This window comes from Sturnira hondurensis, unplaced genomic scaffold (genome assembly GCF_014824575.4).
Source record: "Sturnira hondurensis isolate 20B ecotype Veracruz unplaced genomic scaffold, ASM1482457v3 Scaffold0024822, whole genome shotgun sequence".
NCBI classification, from domain to species: domain Eukaryota; kingdom Metazoa; phylum Chordata; class Mammalia; order Chiroptera; family Phyllostomidae; genus Sturnira; species Sturnira hondurensis.
The window spans coordinates 5292549-5305458 of record NW_028097453.1 but is presented as its reverse complement, the minus strand read 5'-3'; the positions used below and the strand labels follow the sequence as shown (position 1 = coordinate 5305458).

At 48.1% G+C, this 12910-nt stretch overlaps 1 protein-coding gene across 1 annotated transcript in view; it reads right to left on the bottom strand.

Moving 5' to 3' along the window:
• Positions 1–9212: 9212 nt before the first annotated feature.
• Positions 9213–12910, bottom strand: part of CD101 (CD101 molecule) — a 36277-nt gene continuing 32579 nt past the window's right edge. The window contains exon 9 of the mRNA XM_037038891.1: positions 9213–10987. Within this exon, the coding sequence (XP_036894786.1) occupies positions 10752–10987 (236 nt within the window). The 3' untranslated portion in view covers positions 9213–10751. The remainder of the gene's footprint in view (positions 10988–12910) is intronic.

Here is a 12910-nt window from a genome sequence, read left to right as displayed (position 1 = left end):
TCTTTCCCTTTTCCCTTAATTCTATACTAGTCATTGTGCTGAATTTTAATGTTATCCTCAACCACAATTCCAAACATTACTAGCAAGCAATGCCACTTCTCACTTGTTCCCTAAAACCTTTGCCTGTTTAGAAATTGCAGATGACCTGGCGTCTCAAGGCCTCCGTGGCCATGTATTCGTTCTCTGGCAGTCACCCTGAGGGGTGTTTCTGCGGAGAGGTGACAAGTGGCACTGGAGTAGATCCCAGTCCTCACGCTGAGGATGGCTGCACTGCCAGGGCTGACATGTGCCTCCCTTGACGCTGGGATCTTGGAGGCTGAGGAAATGCCTGCCGGAGTTCCAGCCAGTTCTCCCTACACTTCCTTTCCGAGTTCGCCTAGGAGCCGAACAGAACAGCCTCTGTTGTCTGCTCGTTTTCAGTACTAAAATGGTCTTAAAGATCTCAGCTTCTTAATCACATAAATGAGAATCTGTTGCTCTTGGCTTAAACCTCTTCAATGGCTTTCTATGAATCTTAGAAACAAGTTCAAGTCCCTCCTCTGGGTTCCTGTGGGGCCCGTGCGATCTGGCCCTGCTTCCTTCTCCCTCTCCCCTTGCTTCCTGTCCATGACAGCAGCCTGCTGCTTTCCGTTCCTCATTGTGTCCAGGTTTTCCAGCCTTGAGGCCCTTGTGCATGTCATGCTTTCTGGCTGGAATGCTTTTCCTAGGCATTTAAAAGCTGAGCCCCTCATCCACGTGAGTGTCACCACAGAGAGACTTTCCCGGGCCATTTCATCTACAAAGGCCCTTCCTCGTCGTTCTCTCTCTCAGCACCCCATTTGCTTCCTGAGTAACATGTGCTTTGTAGTTGAGTCTGTCCGCTTGTTGTCTGTTTCTGCCATAGGTCATACGCGTAGGTGCCGAAGGAACAGGGACTTATTTCTGTTTTGCTCACCACTCCCTACGTATACACAGGGCATGGGAATTCAGTACATATCTGTTAGGTGAAATAAAGTAAACCACGAGTGGAAGGGGCCCTAAGGTCCCCTAGCATGCCCTCCTGATCTTTTCTACACCATGCCTAATGGATTCAGCCATTCCACACCGTGCCTAACAGAACCTTCTGGCCCTACCAAATTCTCTATCTGGGTATCTTGAAATGTCTGTTCATCGTAATGTACATTGAGTGGAAATCTGTCTTTCAGCCCGAAACTTCCACCTACTTGTCACCTGGAGTTAAACGTAATACACTTCACTCTTTTCAATGTCATTTTCAAATACTTAAATGTGGTCGTCCCATCCTCCCCACACTTCCATTACGCCTCTCCCCAACGCTTCTCGATGAATGTGACCTAACTGGAGGCATCTCAAGTAGAATTCAGTAAGGGAATCTTGTAGGATAAATTATCACCCTTATTTTATTGTTTAAAGAAAGGCATTTTTAATATTTCATTTATTTTTAGAGAGGGGTAGGGAGGGAGAGAAATATCAGTGTGTGGTTACCTCTTGTTCACCCCCTACTGGGGACCTAGCCCGCCACCCTGACATGTGCCCTGACTGGGACTCGAATTGGTGACCCTTTGGTTCACAGGCCAGCACCCAGTCCACTGAGCACACCAGCCAGGACTGTAGCCTTTATTTCAATATGAATCTATAAAAGGAATATAAAGCTGCAAACATTTTCTCTTTCCTAACACATCACGCCAGTAATTCTTATCAGGTGTGCAATCAACCCAAACCATTGCTTTCATTCTTCACACATGAACTCAAGTCTCCCTGACCTGGCGTGGCTAATTGCTGAAACTTGACTGGATTCTGTCTCTTTCATCTCGGTCGTTTTGGGCCATCATTCTAACCTGTTTGGATCTCTTTGAATCTGGTTCCTGTCAGCTGACTTGTTAGTGCTATCTCCTGACTGTGTTAACTGAGCACTTGACAGGCCTGTTCCCTTTGACTTCAAGTTGCCAGCGAAGATGCTGAACAAGGCACGTGAACACAAGCTGGCGAGACCTCCCCCAGCTAAACGGGCCACCTCAGTCACTGTGCTATGGGTGTGTGTGGTCACTGAGTCAGGCACACAGTCACATAATTGCCATGTGGGTCCTCACTGTTCAAATGCCTCCCTGCAGCTCCCCAGTGCTTGGTATAGCTGTCCCTTGATTTGCCAGCCTGCAAAGCACAGCAGAAAAGGAAGTGAGGTTAATTTAGGTGTTTTTTTTTTTTCTTAGTGAACAGCACAGGAAGCAGCCTAGAAGCCACAGCGGAATGTGGCTGTTCAGGACAAAGGCTGTCTGTTGCCTTGTACTAGGCTACCAGTTCATTCAGTCACACCATCTCCTGTCTTGTCCATTTGCCTCACGACACCTGTCACGTCTCACGTCTTTAATCTGCCACCTCCTTCCTCTCCCTCTTGGTCATCTCTCAAGACTTACATGCACTTGGGTGAAGGCTGAGTGGGGGATTTGCTACAGTCCGACAATGAGAAGAATATGAGTTAATAACTCTTTTTTTTAAAGATTGTATTTATTTTTAGAGACAGGGAAGGGAGGGTGAAAGAGAGGGAGAGACGCATGGGTGTGTGGTTGCCTCTTGCACACCCCCTACCGGGGACCTGGCATGCAGCCCAGGCATGTGCGCTGGCTGGGAATTGAACTGGCGACCCTTTGGTTCGCAGGCCAGCACTCGATCCACTGAGCCACACCAGCCAGGGCAGAGTTAATACCTCCTTTGATGAAGATCTGAGGCAGCCTTCCTGGGTAGCCCAGAGCATCCCTTTCAAAAGGTCTCGCTCTTCCTAGTTCTTCAGTTCCTCTTTAGTACTTTCTCACGCTCCCCTTCCTGGACCGAACTTCCACCTTCCTCTAAGCAGAAGCTGGCAAACCTGTTTCCACACACAGTGGACAGAACCTATTTTCTGCTTCTGTACCAGAGAGACAGTGAAGCCTCACCTCCTTGCTGCCTCCGCTGGTGTCTGGAGGGCTTCTCCAGCAGGCTGGCAGTCTCGTCCCTTCTCCGGCAGCCGCTTCCTTCAGAAGCTGTCTGGTCTGGGGGATCAAAGCCCCACCTGTGCCTAAGAGCAGCGCTTGGGCGGGGCCAGGGGTGTGAGGTTCTCCTTCCTGTGGTTTGTTGGCTTCTATTTCTGCTTTCTCAGTCTAGAGTGCTAACTGTCCATTTCTTCCCCCTCATTCTTCTTTTTCTCCTGTTTTCCCTCTAGCCCCGCCCTCCAGCCCTCAATCCCTCCTTGGTCCAGGGGAGACAAGAGCTGCATTAACGATGGCTGCGGAAGAGGTATCGCCCAGTCCTTTGTGTCCCTACCCAGAGCTCTGCCTGGATGTTTAAGCAATCCCCTTTCATCCTTAAACTTGTTTCAAGATGACACCATTCCTGCCACTTCAGTAATCGCCCGTTTCTGATGGAAGGGCTGACACACACTGCTAAGTGCCAGGGGGGACATTCTGCTCGCCTGATTGGTTTTGCTTTTAAGTTGTGTGCCCTATCCAGTGCAATGAGCCGAATTTTGTTCCCCCAGATGCGTGTGTTGAAGCTCCACTTCCCAATGGGATGGTGTTTGGAGTCAGGGCCTTTGGGAGAAAATTAGGTTTCGATGAGGTCACGAGGGCGGGGCCCTCCTACTGGGATGAGTGCCCTTACCAGAGGAGACACAGTTCTCTCTGTCCCTTGAGGAGGTACCAAAAAATTGGCAGCGTATAAGGAGGAGGGCCTCGTCAGTCAGCTGACACCCTGGTCTGGTGAAAATGAATTTCTGTTGTTTCAGCCACGCTGTTTATGGTCTTCTGTGAACGGCAGTCTGAGCAGACCAGTACGGATTTTCAGGCTAACTATTTGCACTCCAGTCTACATGCAAATTGAATTAGCTAATTAATACAACTATAAAGAACCTCAGGATAGGAGTCGCTAGGGACTTCATTTCCCACTAATTCCCATGTATTTATATACCTTCACTTGGAACTCCCGGATTAAACCATCCTGGCTTCTCATCCAACTGCAAGGCACTCAGACAATTTTATCCAAGTGTTCTCTGTCCACGCTGTCCTGACTCCTTCTGGAATGTTGCACTTCTTTTTCTCGAGATTAGCCTTTGGGGCTGAGGAACCAAGCAATGACCCCATTTTGTGGCCAAGCCCAGGCTTACATTTCATTCCCTTGCCCTGTTCTCTTTACTATTGTGTTGAGAATTAGGCAGTAAACCCTGGCCAGTGTGGCTCAGTTGGTTGGAGTGTTGCCTGTAATCAAAAGGTTGCAGGTTTTTTTTTTAAAGATTTTATTTATTTATCTTTAGAGGGGAAGGGAAGGAGAGAAGGAGAGAAATATCAATGTAGGGTTGCCTCTCGTGAGTCCCCTGCTGGGAACTGGCCTGCAACCCAGGCATGTGCCCTGACTGGGAATTGAACCGCGATCCTTTGGTTCACAGGCCTGCGCTCAATCCACTGAGCTACACCAGCCAGGGCAAAATGTTGTAGGTTTGATTCCCCGTCACAGCACAGTCTAGGTTGCAGGCTTGATCCCCTGTCTGGGTCTGGAGGTGTTCAGTTCTGGTCTGGGTGCCAATCTCCCGCCCAAGTGCATATGGGAAGCAACTGACCGATGCTTCTGTCTCCCTTCCTCTCTCTCTAAAAGCAATTTTAAAAAGTCTTTGTGTGAGGATTTTAAAAAATATTCTATTTATCTTTAGAAGGGAAGGGATGGAGAGAAGGAGAGAAATATCAATGTGTGGTTGCCTCTCATGTGTCCCCTGCTGGGAACTGGCCTGCAACCCAGGCATGTGCCCTGACTGGGAATTGAACCGCGATCCTTTGGTTCACAGGCCGTACTCAACCCACTGAGCTACACCAGCAAGGGCTGTGTGAAGATGTTTTTAAAAATTAGGTAGTGAAATGCAGCTATCTGGTTTCCTTTTCACAAATAGAAGTATTTGAATGGCCAGCTTGTCGCCGATGTCAATAGCGATGATGATGCCTTCTAACCCCTTCACATGACTATCTCATGTAATCCTCACAACCAACCCTATGAAGTAATGGGTATTGGTCTCGTTTCATGGATGAGGGAATTCCGGCAAAGGGACATGAATTGACAAAGACTACACAGCCAGTGGGTGACATTGTCAGGGTTTGAATCTAGTCAGTCTAAACCCAGAGCTCACGTTCCTGACTGTGAGGGCACCAAAGTATCCATTGGACCTGTCATCTAGAAGAACAAAAGTCAAGGTGGAAGACCCTAAAAGCAAGCAGTTACCAATCTTAACTTATCAACTCCATTCTCTGTTGCTCTTTAAGAGGACGAACATTGTCAGTTACTTCCCCAAGCCTACCTCCTAGAGGGCGTCTTGGCGCATGCTAAATATTACAAGATGCTTGTGGAATAAATTAATCTTAGCATTTCTTTTACACATTAAAATTCCTCACTCCATGTTGGTCATCTAGTTCATTCTCAAATAGTTTTTGAAAGAAAGAAACTTTTTAAAAAAAAACCCTCCGGTTGAAGTTATTTACATGTAAGCTATTTATTATTATGTTATGATATTATAATATAGTTATACATTCTTTATTGCCCAGTATATATATTTATTATATATTAAGTTAGTTACATAAAGTAAAGTACACATGTCCTAAAAAAACAGCTCAGTGAATTTATGTATATACGCACGAAATCACCACCTAAATTTCTTTTGCTGGTTCTTGGACTTCAAACGAGTAGACTCACACAGTGCGTACTCTGTTCCTGGCTTCTGACTGAACACATGTTGTGAGATGCACACAGATGGCCATNCATGGATGAGGGAATTCCGGCAAAGGGACATGAATTGACAAAGACTACACAGCCAGTGGGTGACATTGTCAGGGTTTGAATCTAGTCAGTCTAAACCCAGAGCTCACGTTCCTGACTGTGAGGGCACCAAAGTATCCATTGGACCTGTCATCTAGAACAAAAGTCAAGGTGGAAGAACCTAAAAGCAAGCAGTTACCAATCTTAACTTATCAACTCCATTCTCTGTTGCTCTTTAAGAGGACGAACATTGTCAGTTACTTCCCCAAGCCTACCTCCTAGAGGGCGTCTTGGCGCATGCTAAATATTACAAGATGCTTGTGGAATAAATTAATCTTAGCATTTCTTTTACACATTAAAATTCCTCACTCCATGTTGGTCATCTAGTTCATTCTCAAATAGTTTTTAAAAGAAAGAAACTTTTTTAAAAAAAACCTCAGGTTTAAGTTATTTACATGTAAGCTATTTATTATTATGTTATGATATTATAATATAGTTATACATTCTTTATTGCCCAGTATATATATTTATTATATATTAAGTTAGCTACATATAGTAAAGTATACATGTCCTAAAAAAACAGCTCAGTGAATTTATGTATATACCCACGAAATCATCACCTAAATTTCTTTTGCTGGTTCTTGGACTTCAAACGAGTAGACTCACACAGTGCATACTCTGTTCCTAGCTTCTGACTGAACACACGTTGTGAGATGCACACAGATAGCCATGCAGTCAGTGTGTTGGTGGGGTCGGCTGCCCTGCTTTGCCTCGGTGCTACCACAGCCCTCATCCCAACCCCCACCCATCACCTACGCTGCTGCCGTTTTCACGCTAAAGCATGGCTGCTCCTCCCCTACTAAATCACACTCAGTGGCTCCCTATTGTCCACCAAATAAATCCCAAGTTCTAACACATGTTTAAGAGTCATTCTCCTGCCCCTCCCCACCCTCAGAATTTTCCACGACCTTTCTCCATTTATTTCCTATAACTTTCCTCCATAAACTTGACAATGAAGTCAAACCAAAGCTATTCTATGTACTAGCTTTCCATGCAGCTACCTCTGCCCCAGACTACTTGTTTAGTCCAACTTCTCCTGTCAATTATTTCTGACTTTTAAAGCCCATTTCAATCGACATCTCCTTTGTGGAGTTGTCCCTGGTTTCTCAGTGGCCACAGCACTTTCTTGCATTACGGGCAAAAGTGAATAACTAGAGTAACAGAAGTCCCAGCTGAACCTCCAGGGACTTCAGCCTGCTCCGGGCCTGTCTGATGTGTGCAGAGCCTCCCCATTTGCGTGTCCCACCTGCACGAGAGACGGGCCTATGCTGAAAAGGTTCACACAGAGGTTCCTGCGATCGGAGAATGGGACACCAAGAGCCCAGCATAAAGTCTGTCTCCCAGCCTGGCCCAGCCTGGCGGGTGTCAGGAGCCCACCAAAAAAGGGAGAGAACAGGCTGTTTTCACAAGAGAATCTTTAGTGACCCGGGGCCGAAGCAAACTTGGATTCATCTGCAGTTCAGACAGAGGGCAATGCAGGTACAGTGAGAGGTAGGCGCTGTCCCCTGCCTACCACTGGGCACCGGCAGCTCGACTGCAGCGGCAGCCTGTGGAGCAGAGCAGAGCCGCCGCAGACGACGTGCAAGTGGGCCTGCAGGCTTGCTGGCTTGTTGGTGCGCTCGTCTGAATTCCCAGAATCCTAGGGGACCCCCCGAAATCCTTGAAGAACACTTTCTATGTGGCCAGGACTCTGTGTGAGCAGCCTGGGGACAAAAGTCTACAGAATTTGGATTATTACTGTTGATGTAATTTTATTTATGTGCACAGACAAGTAAGGCCTGGAAAAACATGGGTTATGCCAACAATTCATGTATGACTTGAAGTGGTTTAAAACTTATCTCCATGTAAGTATCTAATTAGATCCTCATAAAAACCATGTGAGGTGGTTGTGATTATCACCAGACTTTCCCCATCGCCATGGACTTGAGCAGAGAGCATTTATTGTGGAGAGAGTCCAAGCCTTGTCAGCTAACCCCAGTTTGAACTCTTCACTCTTCTGCACATGCTGGGTGATCCTAGATAAATCCCAGCCTCTCTGAACTTCCATCTCTTGCCTGCAGGATGGGAATAACCAGCCCTTTTGCATGGGAGGCTATGAAACTCCAGGATGATAAACACTTCCTGTACAATTGTAAGAGATCATTGTGGCGCGTGACTCTCTACCATTGCACTTATCTGGTGCCATAAATCGGCGGTTCCCGTAAATGTCTCAGTAGACTAAAGATAATGAGAGAAGCCTGTGCCTGCCTTAGTCATCTCCGTGTGATCTCGTCTCACAGAGTAAGGACTCAGCAGGGTGACGTGGAGCTTCCGCCTCTAGGAGGAGTGTGGTAGGGAGAACCCAGCCTTTAGCACTGCTGGACGAGACACCGATACGGAGAGTCCGAGACTGTTTATTAAGTTAATTCAGCTATATAACCACTACAGATATAATAAGTCAAATCAAGTTTCCCAGGAACACAATACACTGAGAAGACAGACAGAACATTGGCTACTTTAAGAGAGCAGGGTTGGCAAACATTTTCCATAAAGAGCCAGAGAGCAAATATTTCAGGCTTTGAGGGTCATGCCGTCTCCATGGCAACTGCTCAACTCTGCCCCTTGGTCAGACATTGGCTGCAGAAAATATGTAGGTAAGTGGAAAGGGCTGGATCCCAACAAATTATATTTTGAAATACAGGTGCTGGGCTGTATTTTGCCCATGGGCCCGAGGCAGCCAACTCCTAACACAGAGGTTTGTCCTGTTGCCAAGGAGAATTTATAACACCAGAAAGCAAGGTAAAACCCGGTGGCCATGAAGAATGGAAAGGTTGAAATCAATGAGGAAAAGTGGCGTTCTCCATTAAGTTTTAAGAACTAAAATGAACAAGTACATAACTGGACCGAATATGGGTTTCATGTGAAATGTCCATTATGAAAACAAATTTTATTCTGCGCGTTCAAAAAGGAAAAAAACAAGACTGGGGTTTTAGTTATCTGAACACTCACAATGAGCCAAAAGTGCAAATTGGCTTCTTTGAGATTCTAACCTGTGCCAGATCCCATTAACGACAGCAGAGTGGCCAGGCCAGGCAAGTGACCCACAAGGCGAGCGGGGCTCCGTCTGCTTGGGGTACCACTGGGTCCCTCGCACCCTCCCACCCCAGGCACGGCAGGCACGGCAGGCTCATTGGGAGACGATCATTCCCAGACCCTGCCGGGGGTAGGGGCAGCTAGACATCTGAGGGTCTGCTCTGACCACCTCTGTGCTGCCTTCGAGCGAGAAGAAGTGGTTCCTGTGAGCTCAGCCTGGGAAGGCAGCTTCCGGGCGAGGGGAGGGGCGTGGAGGGAGGGGAGGCCCTGGAATCCACTCCGACTCTGCTGGGCTCAGTTCTGCTCTTTCCCGGTTGCTGGGAAAACTGGAGGGGGAGACATCAATCATATTTTCTAAGAGGTCTTCACTTGAGCTTTGTTCTCTGAAAACCAAGCTTTCCTACCTGAGAAACACAAATGTGTCCATGTGTGTAAGGAAACAGTTGGAGTATTTGGAACGAGGCCGTAAAGGGAGATGAGTGTGAGGAGCCAGTGGGCCTGCAGTGGGGGTTCTCGCAGCCACCGATGATTCCTTTGCAACAAAACTAATTACGTTTGGAGAGGATGTCTGCGCCTGATACAATAATTAAAAATAAATCGCTCTCCTTGGAAATGCAAATTACCGAGTGTGAGAGCAATGCCGTTGGTCACACAGACGATAAATAGATGTGTTTTCTCAAGGCTGTTAGGTGACCCTGATTGATTTTCCATTCTGGCTACAACGGGGCCTGAGTAGCTTTTGAAACAAGGGGAAGGGACCTCGGGTCCAGTGGGGACAGTAGTCTACTCCTGGGGGACAGTGTTGAAAGCTGTAAGTCATGAACCCCAACCTCACCACCACCCTCTTGACTACACCTGGCTGAGAACAGGGGATCCCGAGGAGCCAGACTTGACCCACTGCCCCCCTGAACCCCGGGCCCCCTGCCGCGGGAGGGGATGCGGCACTGTGGACCCCCACTCCCCCAAATAACCACCACAGCATTGGAGCGCTGTCTGGTCTGAGAAAACAAGGCATTGGCTAAGAACCAGGAGCCAGGCAGGCCTTGCAGTGTGGGGAGGAAGGGAAGATACGAGCCTTGAGGGGCTCACTGGAACACTGTTGCTAGATTTAAAAAAAAGTTTTCCTTAGCAATGACTTAGTCTTATAGGGGGGAAAAACTCAGGCTACAAAATGCTTTATTATTTAATCAGAAAACCAACGTTGATTAAGCGCCTACTATGCAGAGTTCTTGCGTGGCTCTTAGAGATGGAACAGAGGGAAAACGGGGTTTCTGCCTCTAAGGAAGCTGCGCTGGGGTGGGAGGCAGATGCAATGGCAAAGAAGGGGGGCATATTCCCAGCTCCATCCACCTTGCTCCGTCAGGCCCCTTCCTACCCCTCCTCACTGGAGAGCCAGGGTGAGGGGAGCTCAGGGCGTTTCCCAGGGAGTCAGTGACTAAGAAGAGCCCAGGGGAGCTGGGAGAGTGCCCCCCACCCCTCCCTGGGCTTGGCCATGGGCTCTCCCTAAGCCCGAGAGGCTGTGAGAGGGCGGGACTTCTCTCGCTCGCTCGCTCGCAGACGGGGAACCTGAACCTCAGTGAGGCGTGCTGAATGACATCAGAGGAAAGATGCCATCCAGCTCGTGGGGGGAGGGGCACGCGAGGGGTAGATGAGGTCACACACAAAGGAACACTTAACAGTGCCTGGCACCCCATACACACTCAATAAACATCTCCTCGGATTCCCGGGGGACTTACCCAAGGCCACACAGACAAGAGAAGGGCAGAACCAGGATGCATTCACATGCTGGTCTGATCAGTCCCATGGCAAAGTCCACACTGTTCCCACAGGACGGGGGGTGGGGTGCCCCTCCGCATTCAATGGTCTTCCTCTTCCTCTTCCCACCTGTTGGTGGGACTGTCTCCAGCCCCGTTCATGTTCACCCAGAGGGCCTTTTCTCTCTGGGAAGCTAGTCTCAGTGCTGACAGCTTCCTGGCCTTCCAGTGTAAGCAGAGGGCACAGATGAGCAGAAGAATGAACAGAACAAAGGGGAAGACAAATAAAAAATAGATAAAAGATGTGGAAGAGCAGATCCTGGAAGGAAATGTGGGTTCTACCAAAAAAAAAAAAAAAAAAAAAAACAGAAGCAAGATGGAAAGAAAGAAAGAAAGAGAGAGAGAGAAAGAAAGAAAGAAAATAATTAGTCTTTGATTTATTTGTACTAATTCAATTATAAACACTTCTAGGATTCATTGTTCCAGGCAAATACCTGGAAAAATAAGGGATCCTAATAGAACCAGCCCCTTAATCACCATGAGAAGCAAAGGGGAGAGGGTGAGGAGCTGAGAACTCTTCCAACCTCCCCTGCCTGCCCCGGCAATTTCCAACCACTGGAGGCTCCAATGACCTACTTAAAACTAGCAGCCAGAAAGAAAACCAAAACAAAAAAGAAAACCTCTCCTTTAATCTTCTTTCCTCAGAAAAGGTATCTATAATTCAACCCTCTTCAACTCCGCTGCCAGGCCTGAAATTTTAACTGAGTTATTCCCACTGCTGTTGCTTCTTAATCAGTCTCTCTCTCTCTCTCTTTCATATGCATGGTCCTCATAAAATAGCACCTACAGCGATACCCACCATTCCTTCCTGACTCCAAATTTGCCCCCCTTTCTAGGCTCCTCCATTCAGCCCCATGTCTGTGCTGTTCTCCCTGCTGACCCCACCCCCAGGATGCTCTCTGCACCCTAATCCTCTGGGTCCTCTGGGTCCTCTGAGTCCCCTGGCCCAGCTCAGAACCTACTTCCTTCCCCAGGGAGTCCTACCTCACCTCGGATAAAATTCTCTTCTACCCCCCACACTCAGATCTGTTTAGACCTCTTCTGATCCCCTTCTAGCCCTCTGTGCTGTTTTATCATAGGGGTGTGAGTGTCTGATGGTGCCATCTGTTTCCACGGCCCCTGCAGTGCCTAGCACACATGCTTGACCACTTTTGCTGATCTGAATGAGATTGGCTTGAATGGGGCAGAAGTTACTGCATAAAGGCTGGCTGAAGATGCCCCATCCCCAGCTGCGGTCCCTGGGGAAATGTTGTTGGCCCCAGACACGTGGAGCACACACAGGCAGCCTCGAAGTGGGTCCCAGACACACAGCAGGACACGGACAAGAGGACGGCGTCCACACAGGCTCCAGGACACAGACCCTTGAGTTACTAGTAAAAGACCCGTCTTACAGTCTCTTGATGCCGAAAGCCACGTGCTTCATGAGCCACCAGCTACAAAATGTAGCCTTCCAACTGCATTCACTTGGCAGGGTATTCCAAATGAGGCTGTTGTGAAAATCTGACGCCAACAGTAGCTGCGCTTTCGTTGGGAAATGTCATAGCATAAGCGATTTCTTTTTCAGAGGCTAAGCCAAAGGATTCTTGGGACGACAGACTCTTTGAGGTGAAAACAACAGGTTCCGAGGTCATTCTGATCGACCGCATGTATAAGGTTCCATTTTCGGTATGGCTGATATATATGGCACCCTGAAGAATGTCTTTATGGGAACTCAAGTAACTAGACACTGGTCCAGCTCCTGCACTGGGAACTCCCAGGGGACAGGGCCTATGTCTCATGCATCTTTTTTTTTAAAGATTTTATTTATTTATCTTAGAAGGGAAGGGAAGGAGAGAGGGAGAAAAATATCAATGTATGGTTGCCTCTCTGAGTCCCCTGCTGGGAACTGGCCTGCAACCCAGGCATGTGCCCTGACTGGGAATCGAACCGCGATTGTGTGGTTCGCAGGCCCACGCACAATCCACTGAGCTACACCAGCCAGGGCTCATCTTTTTATTCTGTGCAGCACTTTGTCCATAGGTCATCCATGGAGACTGAGAGACGAACTGGTCATGAGAGTGAATTCCACACCCAGGAACCCAAGGGTGTGGCTGCCATCTTCTGCGCAGGGTGAAATCATCCCTGGACACGGCAGCTCTGAACAGGCTGGCAAGGAGCTGCAGGGCCTTGTTGTCTGGGTTTCCTCTGGTCTCATTCATACA